Source organism: Pongo abelii, chromosome 1 (genome assembly GCF_028885655.2).
Source record: "Pongo abelii isolate AG06213 chromosome 1, NHGRI_mPonAbe1-v2.0_pri, whole genome shotgun sequence".
In the NCBI taxonomy this organism is placed as follows: Eukaryota; Metazoa; Chordata; class Mammalia; order Primates; family Hominidae; genus Pongo; species Pongo abelii.
The window spans coordinates 23462697-23475181 of NC_071985.2; the positions used below are offsets into that span (position 1 = coordinate 23462697).

Here is a 12485-nt window from a genome sequence, read left to right on the forward strand (position 1 = left end):
TGCTCAGTAACAAGACTTTATCCCTTTTTCTCAATCCCTAGTGGTTCTAATCCTGTCCGAGTTTTTGTTTCTTTGAGCTCCTTTAGAATAGCCCCTAGAACTTTGGGATAGTTGGAGGTGAAGAATTTTTCAACAGACAGGCTGAAGTCAAAGTCCAGCTTTCTTTGTTCACATCCACAAGAGTAATTTATTCCTAAAGTCAGAATCTCTCTTCCTTGCTAGAATATTTCCCTCACTCCACCTGGGGCCTTCCCAAGGTCATTCTTGAATCCCCATAGAGGGAGTGTTGAAAAAAATTCGTTTCTAAAATTGTGGGCTGCCATTGTTACTTGAAGAAGTATGATGACCTCTGAGTGCCTGCAACATTGTTAAACATAGTAATCTGGAGAGACTCCCATGGGGAGGCTTTTTTATTCCTCTAAGTCCTTGATCTAAGCTAGACCATATTGTACTTGGTGCCTGAGTACAACTGATCAGGTAGTCCTATGAAAATGTGGCTACCTGCAGGGTGAAGGCTCTTTTTCTTTAGCTTTTTAATTCCTGTTGCCTTTAGAATCTCTTCCAGTAATAGCAGCTCCATCCATGTGGACACGACCTCAGATCAAAGACTTCAAAGAGAAGATTCAGCAGGATGCAGATTCCGTGATTACAGTGGGCCGAGGAGAAGTGGTCACTGTTCGAGTACCCACCCATGAAGAAGGATCATATCTCTTTTGGGAATTTGCTACAGACAATTATGACATTGGGTTTGGGGTGTATTTTGAATGGACAGACTCTCCAAACACTGCTGTCAGCGTGCATGTCAGTGAGTCCAGCGATGACGACGAGGAGGAAGAAGGTAGAACCCTTGGTCCATATTCAGTAGCTGCTGGGTTGTGTGTTGGCAGAAATGGTACATAGTTCAGGTGTCACCCAGCCTTATTCTTCCAGACTAACACTTCATGCTAGGGAACACTTTCTTCATTAGTGGGACCTTGGGCTGAAAATGTTGTGAGAACAGGCTCCTTCCTGTAGGGCACTGGGGCCTGAACCTGAATTTTTCTGAATGCCAGGAAAATCTATTTGGCAATTTGCTATTTTACTCCTTTCTGAATACTGTTTTACTTCTAACCTTGTGTGTTGAAAAGCCAAATATGCAAGATCACTTCAAAAAAAAATTTTTTTTTTTTTGAGATGGAGTCTCACTCTGTCGCCCAGGCTGGAGTGCAGTGGCGTGATCTCTGCTCACTGTAGTCTCGGCCTCTTAGGTTCAAGCGATTCTCCTGCCTCAGCCTCCTGAGTAGCTGGCATTACAGGCACGCACCACTGTGCCCAGCTAATTTTTTGTATTTTTAGTAGAGACGAGGTTTCACCATGTTGGTCAGGCTGGTCTCGAACTCCTGACCTTGTGATCCACCTGCCTCGGCCTCCCAAAGTGCTGGGATTACAGGCGTGAGCCACAGCACCCGGCCCACTTTGAAAAATTTTAAAGAAGCAAGTAAGAATTCCTGTCAACCCTGGCATTTATTTAAGTTTATATTGTTGATACTAGCTTTTTAGGTCATTATTCTAAAATTTTTTATGTAAATACAGAAACTCACCAGAACATTCCACTTAAAAAAATTTCAATTATTTTTCCATTTGGAAATCCCTATGTTGCTAGAGTGGAATTTTTTTTACTTCCTCTGAATAAGTAGACAAAATTGGGTGTTTTAAAGGACAGTCTAAAATATCTTGGTCTAAGAAATAGGTTATAAATGTATTGCTTTTTGAGAAGATGGTCTCTTTATTTTTGTTACCCAGGAAAGTTAGAATGTAGGGTTTGTTTATATACACTTAATAAGCACTTAATTTATTTGTTGACTTGGTTGAAAGTGATATGGAATGCATGCCCTGTGAGAATGGAAAAGCACCATGTCTCAGTTCTTCCAGACTAACTGACCTTGCAGGTGGCTTGTAAACAGACTGCTTGTTCTTGAAGAGGGTTGGCAATGTTGCTTTACACATTACAGTGGGATAAAGTTAAAACGATATGGTTGAAAGTACATGGAATAAGCCTGAAAGTTGTATCAGCTTGTGAAATACGGAGTTGTCCAATCATATTACCATACCATGCAACACCCTGGGGCCTCTGGGGCTATCTACAGAAACATACACAGTAGGTGTGCCGTAACATTTCTTGAAATTAAGTTTAATATTCAATTTAACAGTTAATATTTAATGCTAATCAAAAGATAATCCAAAAATAATTCCGTACCATTATCTACATGAACCATCAGAGTATCCCAGAAATTTCAGTACATCTTGCAGATTGACTTTTACCCCAGTAGCAGATTTAAAATCCTTCATTATACCACAGGTCCAGATTCTAACTGGTAAATATGGAAGCATGAGCTGCTTTGTCTTACATGGCATTTTGTTTTCATCAGTCTTTATTCCTGAGTACCACCAGCAAAGTAAAGCGTTGCCCATAAATAATACTGACTGAGACAGAAAGAAAAAATGTAAGATTGAAAAAGCCTGGGCTGGGCACGGTGGCTTACGCCTGTAATCCCAACACTTTGGGAGGCCGAGGTGGGCGGATCACAAGGTCAGGAGTTCGAGGCCAGTCTGGCCAACATGGTGAAGCCCTATCTCTACTAAAAATTTAAAAATTAACCGAGCATGGTGGCGGGTGCCTGTAATCCCAGCTACTCAGGAGGCTGAGGCAGGAGAATCACTTGAACCTGGGAGGCAGAGGTTGCAGTGAGCCGAGATCACACCACTGCACTCCAGCCTGGGTGACAGAGCGAGACTCCGTCTCAAAAATAAAAAAAAGAAAAAGCCTGTCTGGGCATGATGGCTCACGACTATAATCTCAGCTTTTGGGGAGGCCAAGTAAGGAAGATCTCTTGAGGCCAGAAGTTTAAGACCAGTCTGGGCAACCCGTTTTGTAGAGTGACACCCCATCTCTACGAAAAAAATTTTTTTTTAGTTAGCTGGGTGTGGTGGCATGTACCTGTAGTCCCAGGTACATGGGAGGCTGAGGCAAGAAGATCACTTGAGTCCAGGAATTCGAGGCTGTAATGAGCTATATGATCACACCACTGCATTCCAGCCCAAGCAACAGAGCTAGGCCCTCCCTCTAAAAAAAAAAAAAAAAAATTAAAAAAAACAAAAAGCAGTTAGAGAGCAGGACTGTAGCAGATTAGCCAGGGGGCGCTACTGTTTTCTCATGTGACCTTCAACAACATCAGAACCTGTTCTGTCCTTTCTGTTGCATCACAGGGACTCATTAAAGTCAGACTCTCTGCACATGTCTGGGAAGGAAAGTTTTTTGTATGCGTACAAATTACTGTACTTACAAAGAGCTTTTTGAGGCCAGGCATGGTGGCCCCTGCCTGTAATCTCAGCACTTTGGGAGGCCAAAGCGGATGGATTGCTAGAGCTCAGGAGTTCAAGACCAGCCTGGGCAACATGATGAAACCCTGTCTCTACCAAAAATACAAAAAACTAGCTGGGCGTGGTGGCGTGCACCTGTAGTCTCAGCTACTTGGGAGGCTGAGGTGGGAAGATTGCTTGAGCCCAGGAGGTAGAGGTTGCAGTGAGCTGAGATCAAGTCACTTCACTCCAGCCTGGGCCACAGAGCCAGATCCGATCTCAAAAAAAAAAAAAGGAGAAAAAAAAGATGGCCGGGGGCAGTGGCTGACACCTGTAATCCCAGCACTTTGGGAGCCTGAGGCGGGTGGATCACCTGAGGTCAGAAGTTCAAGACCAGCCTGGCCAACATGGTGAAACCCCATCTCTACTAAAAGTACAAAAATTAGCCGGGCATGGTGGCACATGCCTGTAATCCCAGCTACTTGGGAGACTGAGGCAGGAGAATCACTTGAACCTGGGAGATGGAGATTGCAGTGAGCCGAGATCATGCCATTGCACTCCAGCCTGGGCGACAGAGCCAGACTCCGTCTCAAAAAAAAAAAAACGAAAGAGCTTTGTGAATAAGAATTCTCTGTTCAGAAGTTGGTTGAGGTAATGTATTTCTCCTGGCTTGCCTATTAGAGAGCTTCTAAAAGGGGGTTACTGCCTCGTTTGAACCCTCAGCTGATGATAGTTTTGGGGTTATATTGGTGTTGGGAAGATCACTAGTGAAAATGGCAGGGGTTCATTTCTAGAGGTGAGAACCTTAATATCCTTGATCTTAGTTCTAATATGTCCCTCAAATGAAAGATGGCATTCCCTATACTTGTACCATTCCTAATCATAAAATGATTTGCAGCTAAAACATTTTAGCCTCACAGCAGTGAAGCTTTATCATTCCTAAGAATTGTTCATTACGTGAGCGTCACTTTATCCCATTTAAAGATTTAGCTCACAAACTGTATTTGTCCATATGCCTTCGAAGCTACTGTCCTACCGTGTCTTGTATTTCATATGGTAGAAGAGTCTGAGTTTTTTGGTTTTTGGTTTGGTTTTTCTTCCTTAGGTCTTGAAAGGTAGACAGAGGAGTTTGCTTTCTCTGAAGAAGCATGGATGGTAACACATCCTCCTGTTTTAATTCTCCACTTTCTTCATTGTTTACAGGTCCTAAACCTTGGCTTAAATTCATAAAAGATGACTTTTCATCTATCCCAGTAATCTTTAGTTTTATAGATTTAGAACAAAATTTGAGTCTTGAATCAATGGACCAGTCTATTTCTTGGATGTCAACAATAGTGTACATTTTGGATGGTTCTGTATTTCTCATTTGCACGTGAAACATGCTTAATTATAGGTATTTCTGTGGTAAAGTAAATCTGGTTTTGACCTACCTTTATAAGAGTGCCATCTGCTTTTTTAAAATAAACTTTTAATTTTAGAATAGTTTTAGATTTACAGAAAAGTTACAAAGATAGTACAAAGAGTACCCATATACCCTGCACCAAGTTCCCTCTGTTGTTAGCATCTTACATTGTACTGTGGTGCACTCAACACAGCTAATGAAACAATATTGATACATTGATTCATTAATTAACTAAAGTCCATATTTATTCAGATGTTTTTAGTTTTTACCTAATGTTCCAAGATCCATTCCAGGATGCCACATTATAGTCAGTCATCATATCTCCATAATCTGCTATAGACGGTGAGAATTTCTCAAACTTACCTTGTTTTAAATTCCTGATAGTGGCCATTGACAAGCATCACTCAGTGTGTTGCCAGAATTCACTCTGCCATGTTATAAACCTGAAAATCCATGCCTGTAGTCCCAGTCTCTTAAAAAAAAACAAAAAACAAAAAAAGCATAAACCTGAAAGTCTTGTCTTCTATGCTGAATACTGCCTTGACCTCTTTTCTTTGAGCCGGTTTGTATTAAATATGTTAAACTGAGACTTTGAAGCTGGTTCATAATTTTCTCATTCCTGTAGGTTTCTAGAGGCATTTTTTTTCCTAACCTCATAGCATTACAGTTCAGATAACTATTAACGGGGGCAAACCTTTCAGAGCCCATTTTTTGCCACTTAGATCATCTCTGGGTTAAATTGGCCTAGTGAATATAATTGAATTTTCAGAGTATCTCTGAATGCCTATCTCTCTACTATGTTTTTTTCATTTTACTGCTTATATTTAAGATATACAGAAAGCAGTAGTCCTCACAAATCATCTTCCATCTTTTTAAAATGGGGAGGACTCGTTGGTCAGAAGGAGGATGATGAGAGCAACATTTTCATGTTACTCAGATGAGTGAAATTCCTGGGGATGAATTAGGAATTGAATGGCTATGGAAAGGGGAAAATGGGACCTAGAAATAGGAATGGTAGTAAGCACAGAAAGAGATAGGATGCTGACCACTGCTACCACTAGATGTTCATCACTGGGCTGTCAGGGCTCAGAACAGGGTTTGGTATATAGCACATACTCAGGTATTTGAATGAGTGAGTGAATGAATGAATGAATGAATGAATGAATGAACGAACTAATAAATGCTCACATGCACATAACTTGTTAAATGGTTCAACAGAATTCCCAACAAGAGCAGTTTCTCAAAGAAAGGATAAGCTGGGTGCGGTGGCTCACGCCTGTAATCCCAGCACTTTGGGAGGCCGAGGCAGGCGGATCGCAAGGTCAGGAGATCGAGACAATCCTGGCCAACATGGTGAAACCCCATCTCTACTAAAAATACAAAAATTATCTGGGTGTAGTGGTACGTGCCTGTAATTCCAGCTACTTGGGAAACTGAGGCGGAGGTTGCAATGAGCTGAGATCATGCCACTGCACTCCATCCTGGGTTGACAGAGCAAGACTCTGTCTCCAAAAAAAAAAAAAAGGATAGATTTTAATTGCTTGATGCAAGGGTGGTTTTCCTGAATCATTGACTTGTCTCTGTTCTTACAGAAAACATCAGTTGTGAAGAGAAAGCCAAAAAGAATGCCAACAAGCCTCTGCTGGATGAGATTGTGCCTGTGTACCGACGGGACTGTCATGAGGAGGTGTATGCTGGCAGCCACCAATATCCAGGGAGAGGAGTCTATCTCCTCAAGTTTGACAACTCCTACTCTTTGTGGAGGTCAAAATCAGTCTACTACAGAGTCTATTATACTAGATAAAAATGTTGTTACAAAGTCTGGAGTCTAGGGTTGGGCAGAAGATGACATTTAATTTGGAAATTTCTTTTTACTTTTGTGGAGCATTAGAGTCAGAGTTTACCTTATTGATATTAGTCTGATGGTTTGTGAACTCTTGCTGGGAATCAAAATTTCCTTGAGACTCTTTAGCATTCATACTTTGGGGTTAAAGGAGATTCCTCAGACTCATCCAGCCCTTGGGTGCTGACCAGCAGAGTCACTAGTGGATACTGAAGTTACATGAGCTACATGTTAAATATTTAAAGTCTCCAAAATAAAACACCCCAACGTTGACCTTACCCGGCTGATGGTTAGCCCCTTGCTGCCTGCTCCATGTGTCTTATGAGAGCCCGTAGTTACAGTGCCCTCTAATTTGAAATCCACAAGTTAATAAGTCTATATCAGGTGCAGCTGGCTTTGATTAAAGGTCATTTTTAAAACTTAAAAACTCAAGACCTCACAGATTATAATAGAAAAAGAAATGGCCTCAGTTTGATCTTGTTTGGAATGACCCAGATTGTTTCTGCTTTGGGTGCAGCTGTTTAGTTCAGAGTTATATTACAGAGAATTATTTTCTGAGATAATCTTAAACTAGAATGTTCAAAACTAATTGATAATTGAAGTATCAAGATACGTAGAACACCTCAGAGATTTTTTTTCAGGAGCTTCCACAAACTTTGAATCCTTGTATCTTTATTTGGTATTCATACTACTAGTAGCAAAATACGGGTTTTTTGTTTTGTTTTGATTTGGCTTCATAGAGTATCTCAAGTTGAAACTTTTCTGCACAAAGAATAAAATTAGGGATTTTATGAACTCAAATTGGCACCTCCTGAATTAAAATACATAAAATCATTTAAATATAATTCAGCATATGGGAAGTAACATTGCACTAATATGGAAATCACTGCCAGAGACAGTCTATTTTCTTTTAATTTGTTACTATTTAGTCACAAACCCCACATTATTCCAGTTTGGAATTACTTTTTAAGGAGAATTGGAAATACATATGCCCATACTTAAATTGTATAGCTTTAATTTGTGTTATTTCTTTATTGACGGGAAGAGATACATCTTTTTTTCCTTACTGAAAACAAATATGGATTAATTGCCTCAAATTTGTATAAGTGATTGGCTAGTGATTCTTGTTTTCAGAAGGGAGAGTGGTGTAGATAGAAAATGACAAAGATGGCAATATACACTTAATGTTGTTATTATATGTTGTTACTGAAGTACTTAGATTTTTAAAATTTCAAATCCTAAATCACTTCTTGTAGGAGGGTTTTCATTAACTGCAGTATATACAGTTCACTACATATGGGTTGTTTTTTTGTGTGCTGTATTTCTTTCTGTTTTTTAATACCTGGTTTTGTACATATCTAACTCTGTTCTCTTTTGGTTGTTCAGAAACTGGATTTTTTTTTCTTAAGCAGTGCTTAATTTGTGTTTTTTAATTTTGATTCAGAAGTAGTCCTAGCTCATAGGTGTTCATATTGTTACATCCAGAACATTTGTCAGGCTCTCTGTCAGCTGTCATGTACATATGGTATAGAAACCATGGAGTTAGGCACTTCCTGGATTTTTTTTTATGAGAAAAATACTGTATTTAAAATGTAAAATAAACTTTTAAAAAGCAGGCACTAATATATATTTCTTCCAGCCTTTGATTACAAATTTGTCCTTGCACATGTTAAGATGAATTATCTCCTAAAAATATCATTGTTCTTAGGAGCAGTGTATGTTACTTTACATAGCAGCGGTTCCTGTCATGTGTTCATGTCAGAATATTTTTGGTTTTAAACTTTTTTATTGCCTTTGGCTGTTGATTAGTACAGTACAAGTGCAATTTCAAAAAGATCTTGAAAGTAATATATTTAATCAATTAAAATGTTTATCTGTAACTTGTTGATGTTTCATTAATATAGTTACTCTGAAGCATTAGTACAGTATTTCAACATTTGGGTAGGAGAAAAAGAAATGTTTCAAACATCTGTTTTGTTTTAAAAGGCTCTAGTTGAAAAATAACTCTTTCTGGCCGATTATTTAGTTTTACTATTAATTACCTTACTGAGTTAAAATAGATTTAAATTTTTCCACACTTTTAAATGCAAAGGCTAGCACTGATTTTTCTTATTGAAAATGACTAGGTTATAAAGTTGTTTCTCTACACTACCATGTATGTAGTATGTTCCATGAAATATGTGGACCCTGCACACTTCAATGGATCTCCAGAGGCAGAGCCCTCGCTTGCTCAGGGTGGATGATTGCAGAGCACTTGTGGGGAAGTGCCCAATCAGTGTGATATGGAGTCCCAGAATGAGGTTGCTACATCCAGATGGCCCCACTGATAGGCAGGGTGACCGGCGTAATTTTTTTCTTTTGAAATCTGGGGAGACAGATGAGGTGACCATCTTGGTATTTTTGCTGTGTGGGATACCATAAAGCCAGACTGAAGACGCGTTAAGGAGAGCAGTTGAGGTAAGCACATATTGGAAACCATGCTACTGAGTCTTGACCATCTGTCTTTTGGAGCAGGAGAAGCAACCGGTTCAAAATAATAAATAATTGCTAATAATTCATTAGGGCTTAAAGTTCAACAGTCAGGGGCCAGGCGTGGTGGCTCACACCTGTAATCCCAGCACTTTGGGAGGCCAAGGCAGGCGGATCACGAGGTCAGGAGATCGAGACCATCCTGGCTAACATGGTGAAACCCCATCTCTACTAAAAATACAAAAAATTAGCTGAGTGTGGTGGCACGCGCCTGTAGTCCCAGCTAGGCTGAGGCAGGAGACTGGTGTGAACCTGGGAGGCGGAGCTTGCAGTGAGCCGAGATCACACCACTACACTAGCCTGGGCAACTGAGCGAGACTCTGTCTAAAAATAAATAAATAAATAAAAGTTCAATAGTCAGTAGCCGTGCTTGGGGGTGCGCACCTGTAGTCCCAGCTACTCGGGAGGCTGAGGCATGTGAATCGCTTGAACCTGGAAGGCATAGGTTGCAATGAGCCCAGATTGCACCACTACACTCCAGCCTGGGCGACAGAGCAAGACTGTGTCTTGGGGGAAAAAAAATAAAGTTCAACAATCTACAACCAAAACCATCTTTGCTTCTCTCTCTGGCTTTTTCTCAGTTCAACACTGTCTGCAACCTAAACGTGTGCCTGTGTATCTACTTGGGGTAGAGCAGATCTTCATTTCCATTCATTAGCTTTTCAAATTACATGTTTATCAGTATTGGACTTTTGTCTCATGTATATCTCAGTTCTTCAGTTTTCTTAAAAAAAATTATTTTATTTTTATTTTTTTTTGAGACAGGGTCTGTCTCTGTCACCTAGGCTGAAGTGCAGTGGTACAATCACAGATCACTGCAGCCTTGACCTCCTGGGCTCAAGCGATCCTCCCACATCAGCCTCTCTGGTAGCTGGGACTATAGGTGCATGCACTACCATGCCTGGCTAATTTTTGTATTTTTTGTAGAGATGGGGTTTTACCATGTTGTCCAGGCTGGTCTCAAGCTCCTAGGTTCAAGTGATCCACCCGCTTCAGCCTCCCAAAGTGCTGATATTACAGGCATAAACCACCGCACCCCACCCTAATTTTTATATTCTTAGTAGAGATGGGGGTTCACCATGTTGGCCAGGCTGGTCTCGAACTCCAGACCTCAGGTGATTTGCCTGTGTAGGCCTCCTAAAGTGCTGGGATTATAGGCGTGAGCCACCGTGCCAGGCCAATAAAAATCATTTTTATCTTTTTCCAAGGTCATTAACTTAAATGTCTCCAGTTAAAGGTAACACACCTTTTTTGGGCATGGCAAAGTATGGAAATGTGAACATGTTTTTCATAAGGTCTACATTTTGCAACTTAAAATTCCAGGTTGTGTTTTGGGGAACTTTTTTTTTCTAATTTTTTTCAGACAGAGTCTCGCTCTGTCACCCAGGCTGGAGTGCAGTGGCGCGATCTCGGCTCACTGCAAGTTCCGCCTCCTGGGTTCACGCCATTCTCCTGCCTCAGCTTCCCGAGTACCTGGGACTACAGGCGCCCACCACCACACCTGTCTAATTTTTTGTATTTTTAGTAGAGATGGGGTTTCACCGTGTTAGCCAGGATGGTCTCGATCTCCTGACCTCGTGATCCACCCGCCTCAGCCTCCCGAAGTGCTGGGATTACAGGCATGAGCCACCGCAGCCAGCCTGGAGAACTTTTAAATATTGTTCTATCGTGTTCTTTTAATCAACTGTGTGTTCTTCCATAGAATGTCTTTTTGGCTGGTTTTCTGTTATTGAACATTTAGGTTACTTCTGATTTTTTCTGTTATGTTATTAGAAGTGATGTTCCAGTTATTTGTCTCCCCGCAAATCTGCATGAGGTTTTCAAAAGTATATACCAAGAAGTGGATACTGGGCCAGGTGTGGTGGCTCATGCCTGTAATCCCAGCACTTCGGGAGGCTGAGGTGGGCAGATCACTTGAGGCCAAGAGTTCAAGACCAGCCTGGCCAGCATGGCAGAACCCTATCTCTACTAAAAATACAAAAAATAAGCCGAGCGTGGTGGCAGGCACTTGTAATCTCAGCTAGTTGGGAGGCTGAGGCACGAGAATGGCTTGAACTCAGGAGGCAGAGGTTGCAGTGAGATGAGATCGTACCACTGCACTCCAGCCTGGGTGATAGAGTGAGACTCCGCCTCAAAAAAAGAAAAAAAAAATGGATACTGGATCATAAATTCTTGGCATTTTTATTTATTTTATAAAGAAATAAATTTATTCCTTCCTGAACTACTAGGGAGGCAGAGGCCAGAGGATCACTTGAGCACAGGAGTTGAAGGCTGCAGTGAGCTGATGGCACCACTGCACTCCAGCCTGGGTGATAGAGCAAGACTCTGTCTCAGAAACAAAATTCTGAAAAAGAAAAAAAATTCTTATACATGTCTACTTATGCTCATGGGCAAGTTTCTCCAGTGTATATAGCAAGAAGCAGAATTGTTAAGCCGTAACTATGTAGGTCTATTTTAGACAATACAAAACTGCTCTTCAAAGGTGGTGCCAATTTAAACTGCCAATAGTAAAAGAGTTCTTGTCTTCCATATCTTTGCTGAATTGTCAGATTTTGTAATTGTACCAGTTTGGTGGGGTGTAAAACAAAATCTCATCTGTGGTTTCAATTTATATTTTCTTAATAACCAGTGGTGCTGGGCACGGTGGCTCATGCCTGTAATCCTAGCACTTTGGGAGGCCGAGGTGGGCAGATCACTTGAGGTCAGGAGTTCAAGACCAGCCTGACCAACATGGTGAAATCCCGTCTTTACTAAAAATACAAAAATTAGCCGGGCCTGGTGGCACGTGCCTGTAATTCCAGCTACTCAGGAGGCTGAGACAGGAGAATCGCTTGAACCCAGGAGGCAGAGGTTGCAAGAGCCGAGATCGTGCCATTGCATCCCAGCCTGGGCAACAGAGTGAGACTCCATCTCAAAAAAAATAAATAAAAAATAACCAGCGGGGATAACCATCTTTTCATATGTTACTGGCCTTCTGTGAGTTGTATATTTTTATCCTTTGTTCATTATTCTGTTGTACGTGTCTTGATTTGTAGGCGTACTTTAAATATTCTGGATACTACAGTCTTTTTGGTCGTGTGCATCATAAATAATTGGTGCCACACTTTGCGTTTTTGGTCTCGAACTCCTGACCTCAAGTGATCTGCCCGCTTCAGCCTCCCAAAGTGCTGGGATTACAGGTGTGAGCCACCACACCCAGCCTTTTTTTTTTTTTTTTTTTGAGACAGAGTCTCACTCTGTCGCCCAGGCTGGAGTACAGTGGCACCATCTCGGCTCACTGGAACCTCCACCTCCCAGGTTCAAGCTGTTCTCCTGCCTCAGCCTCTCAAGTAACTGGGATTACAGGCATCCACCCCCATGCCCGGCTAATTT

The 12485-nt window shown here is 41.2% G+C and overlaps 1 protein-coding gene and 1 pseudogene across 2 annotated transcripts in view; both read left to right on the forward strand.

Moving 5' to 3' along the window:
- The window catches only part of ACBD3 (acyl-CoA binding domain containing 3), a 43899-nt gene extending 35435 nt beyond the window's left edge, over nt 1-8464 (forward strand). For both annotated transcript variants that reach the window (XM_063716399.1, XM_002809384.5), the window contains 2 exons: nt 554-838; nt 6334-8464. In XM_063716399.1, the coding sequence (XP_063572469.1) occupies nt 554-838; nt 6334-6545 (497 nt within the window). In that variant the 3' untranslated portion in view covers nt 6546-8464. The remainder of the gene's footprint in view (nt 1-553; nt 839-6333) is intronic.
- Nucleotides 6548-8464, forward strand: LOC103889820 (uncharacterized; annotated as a pseudogene).
- Nucleotides 8465-12485: the final 4021 nt, after the last annotated feature.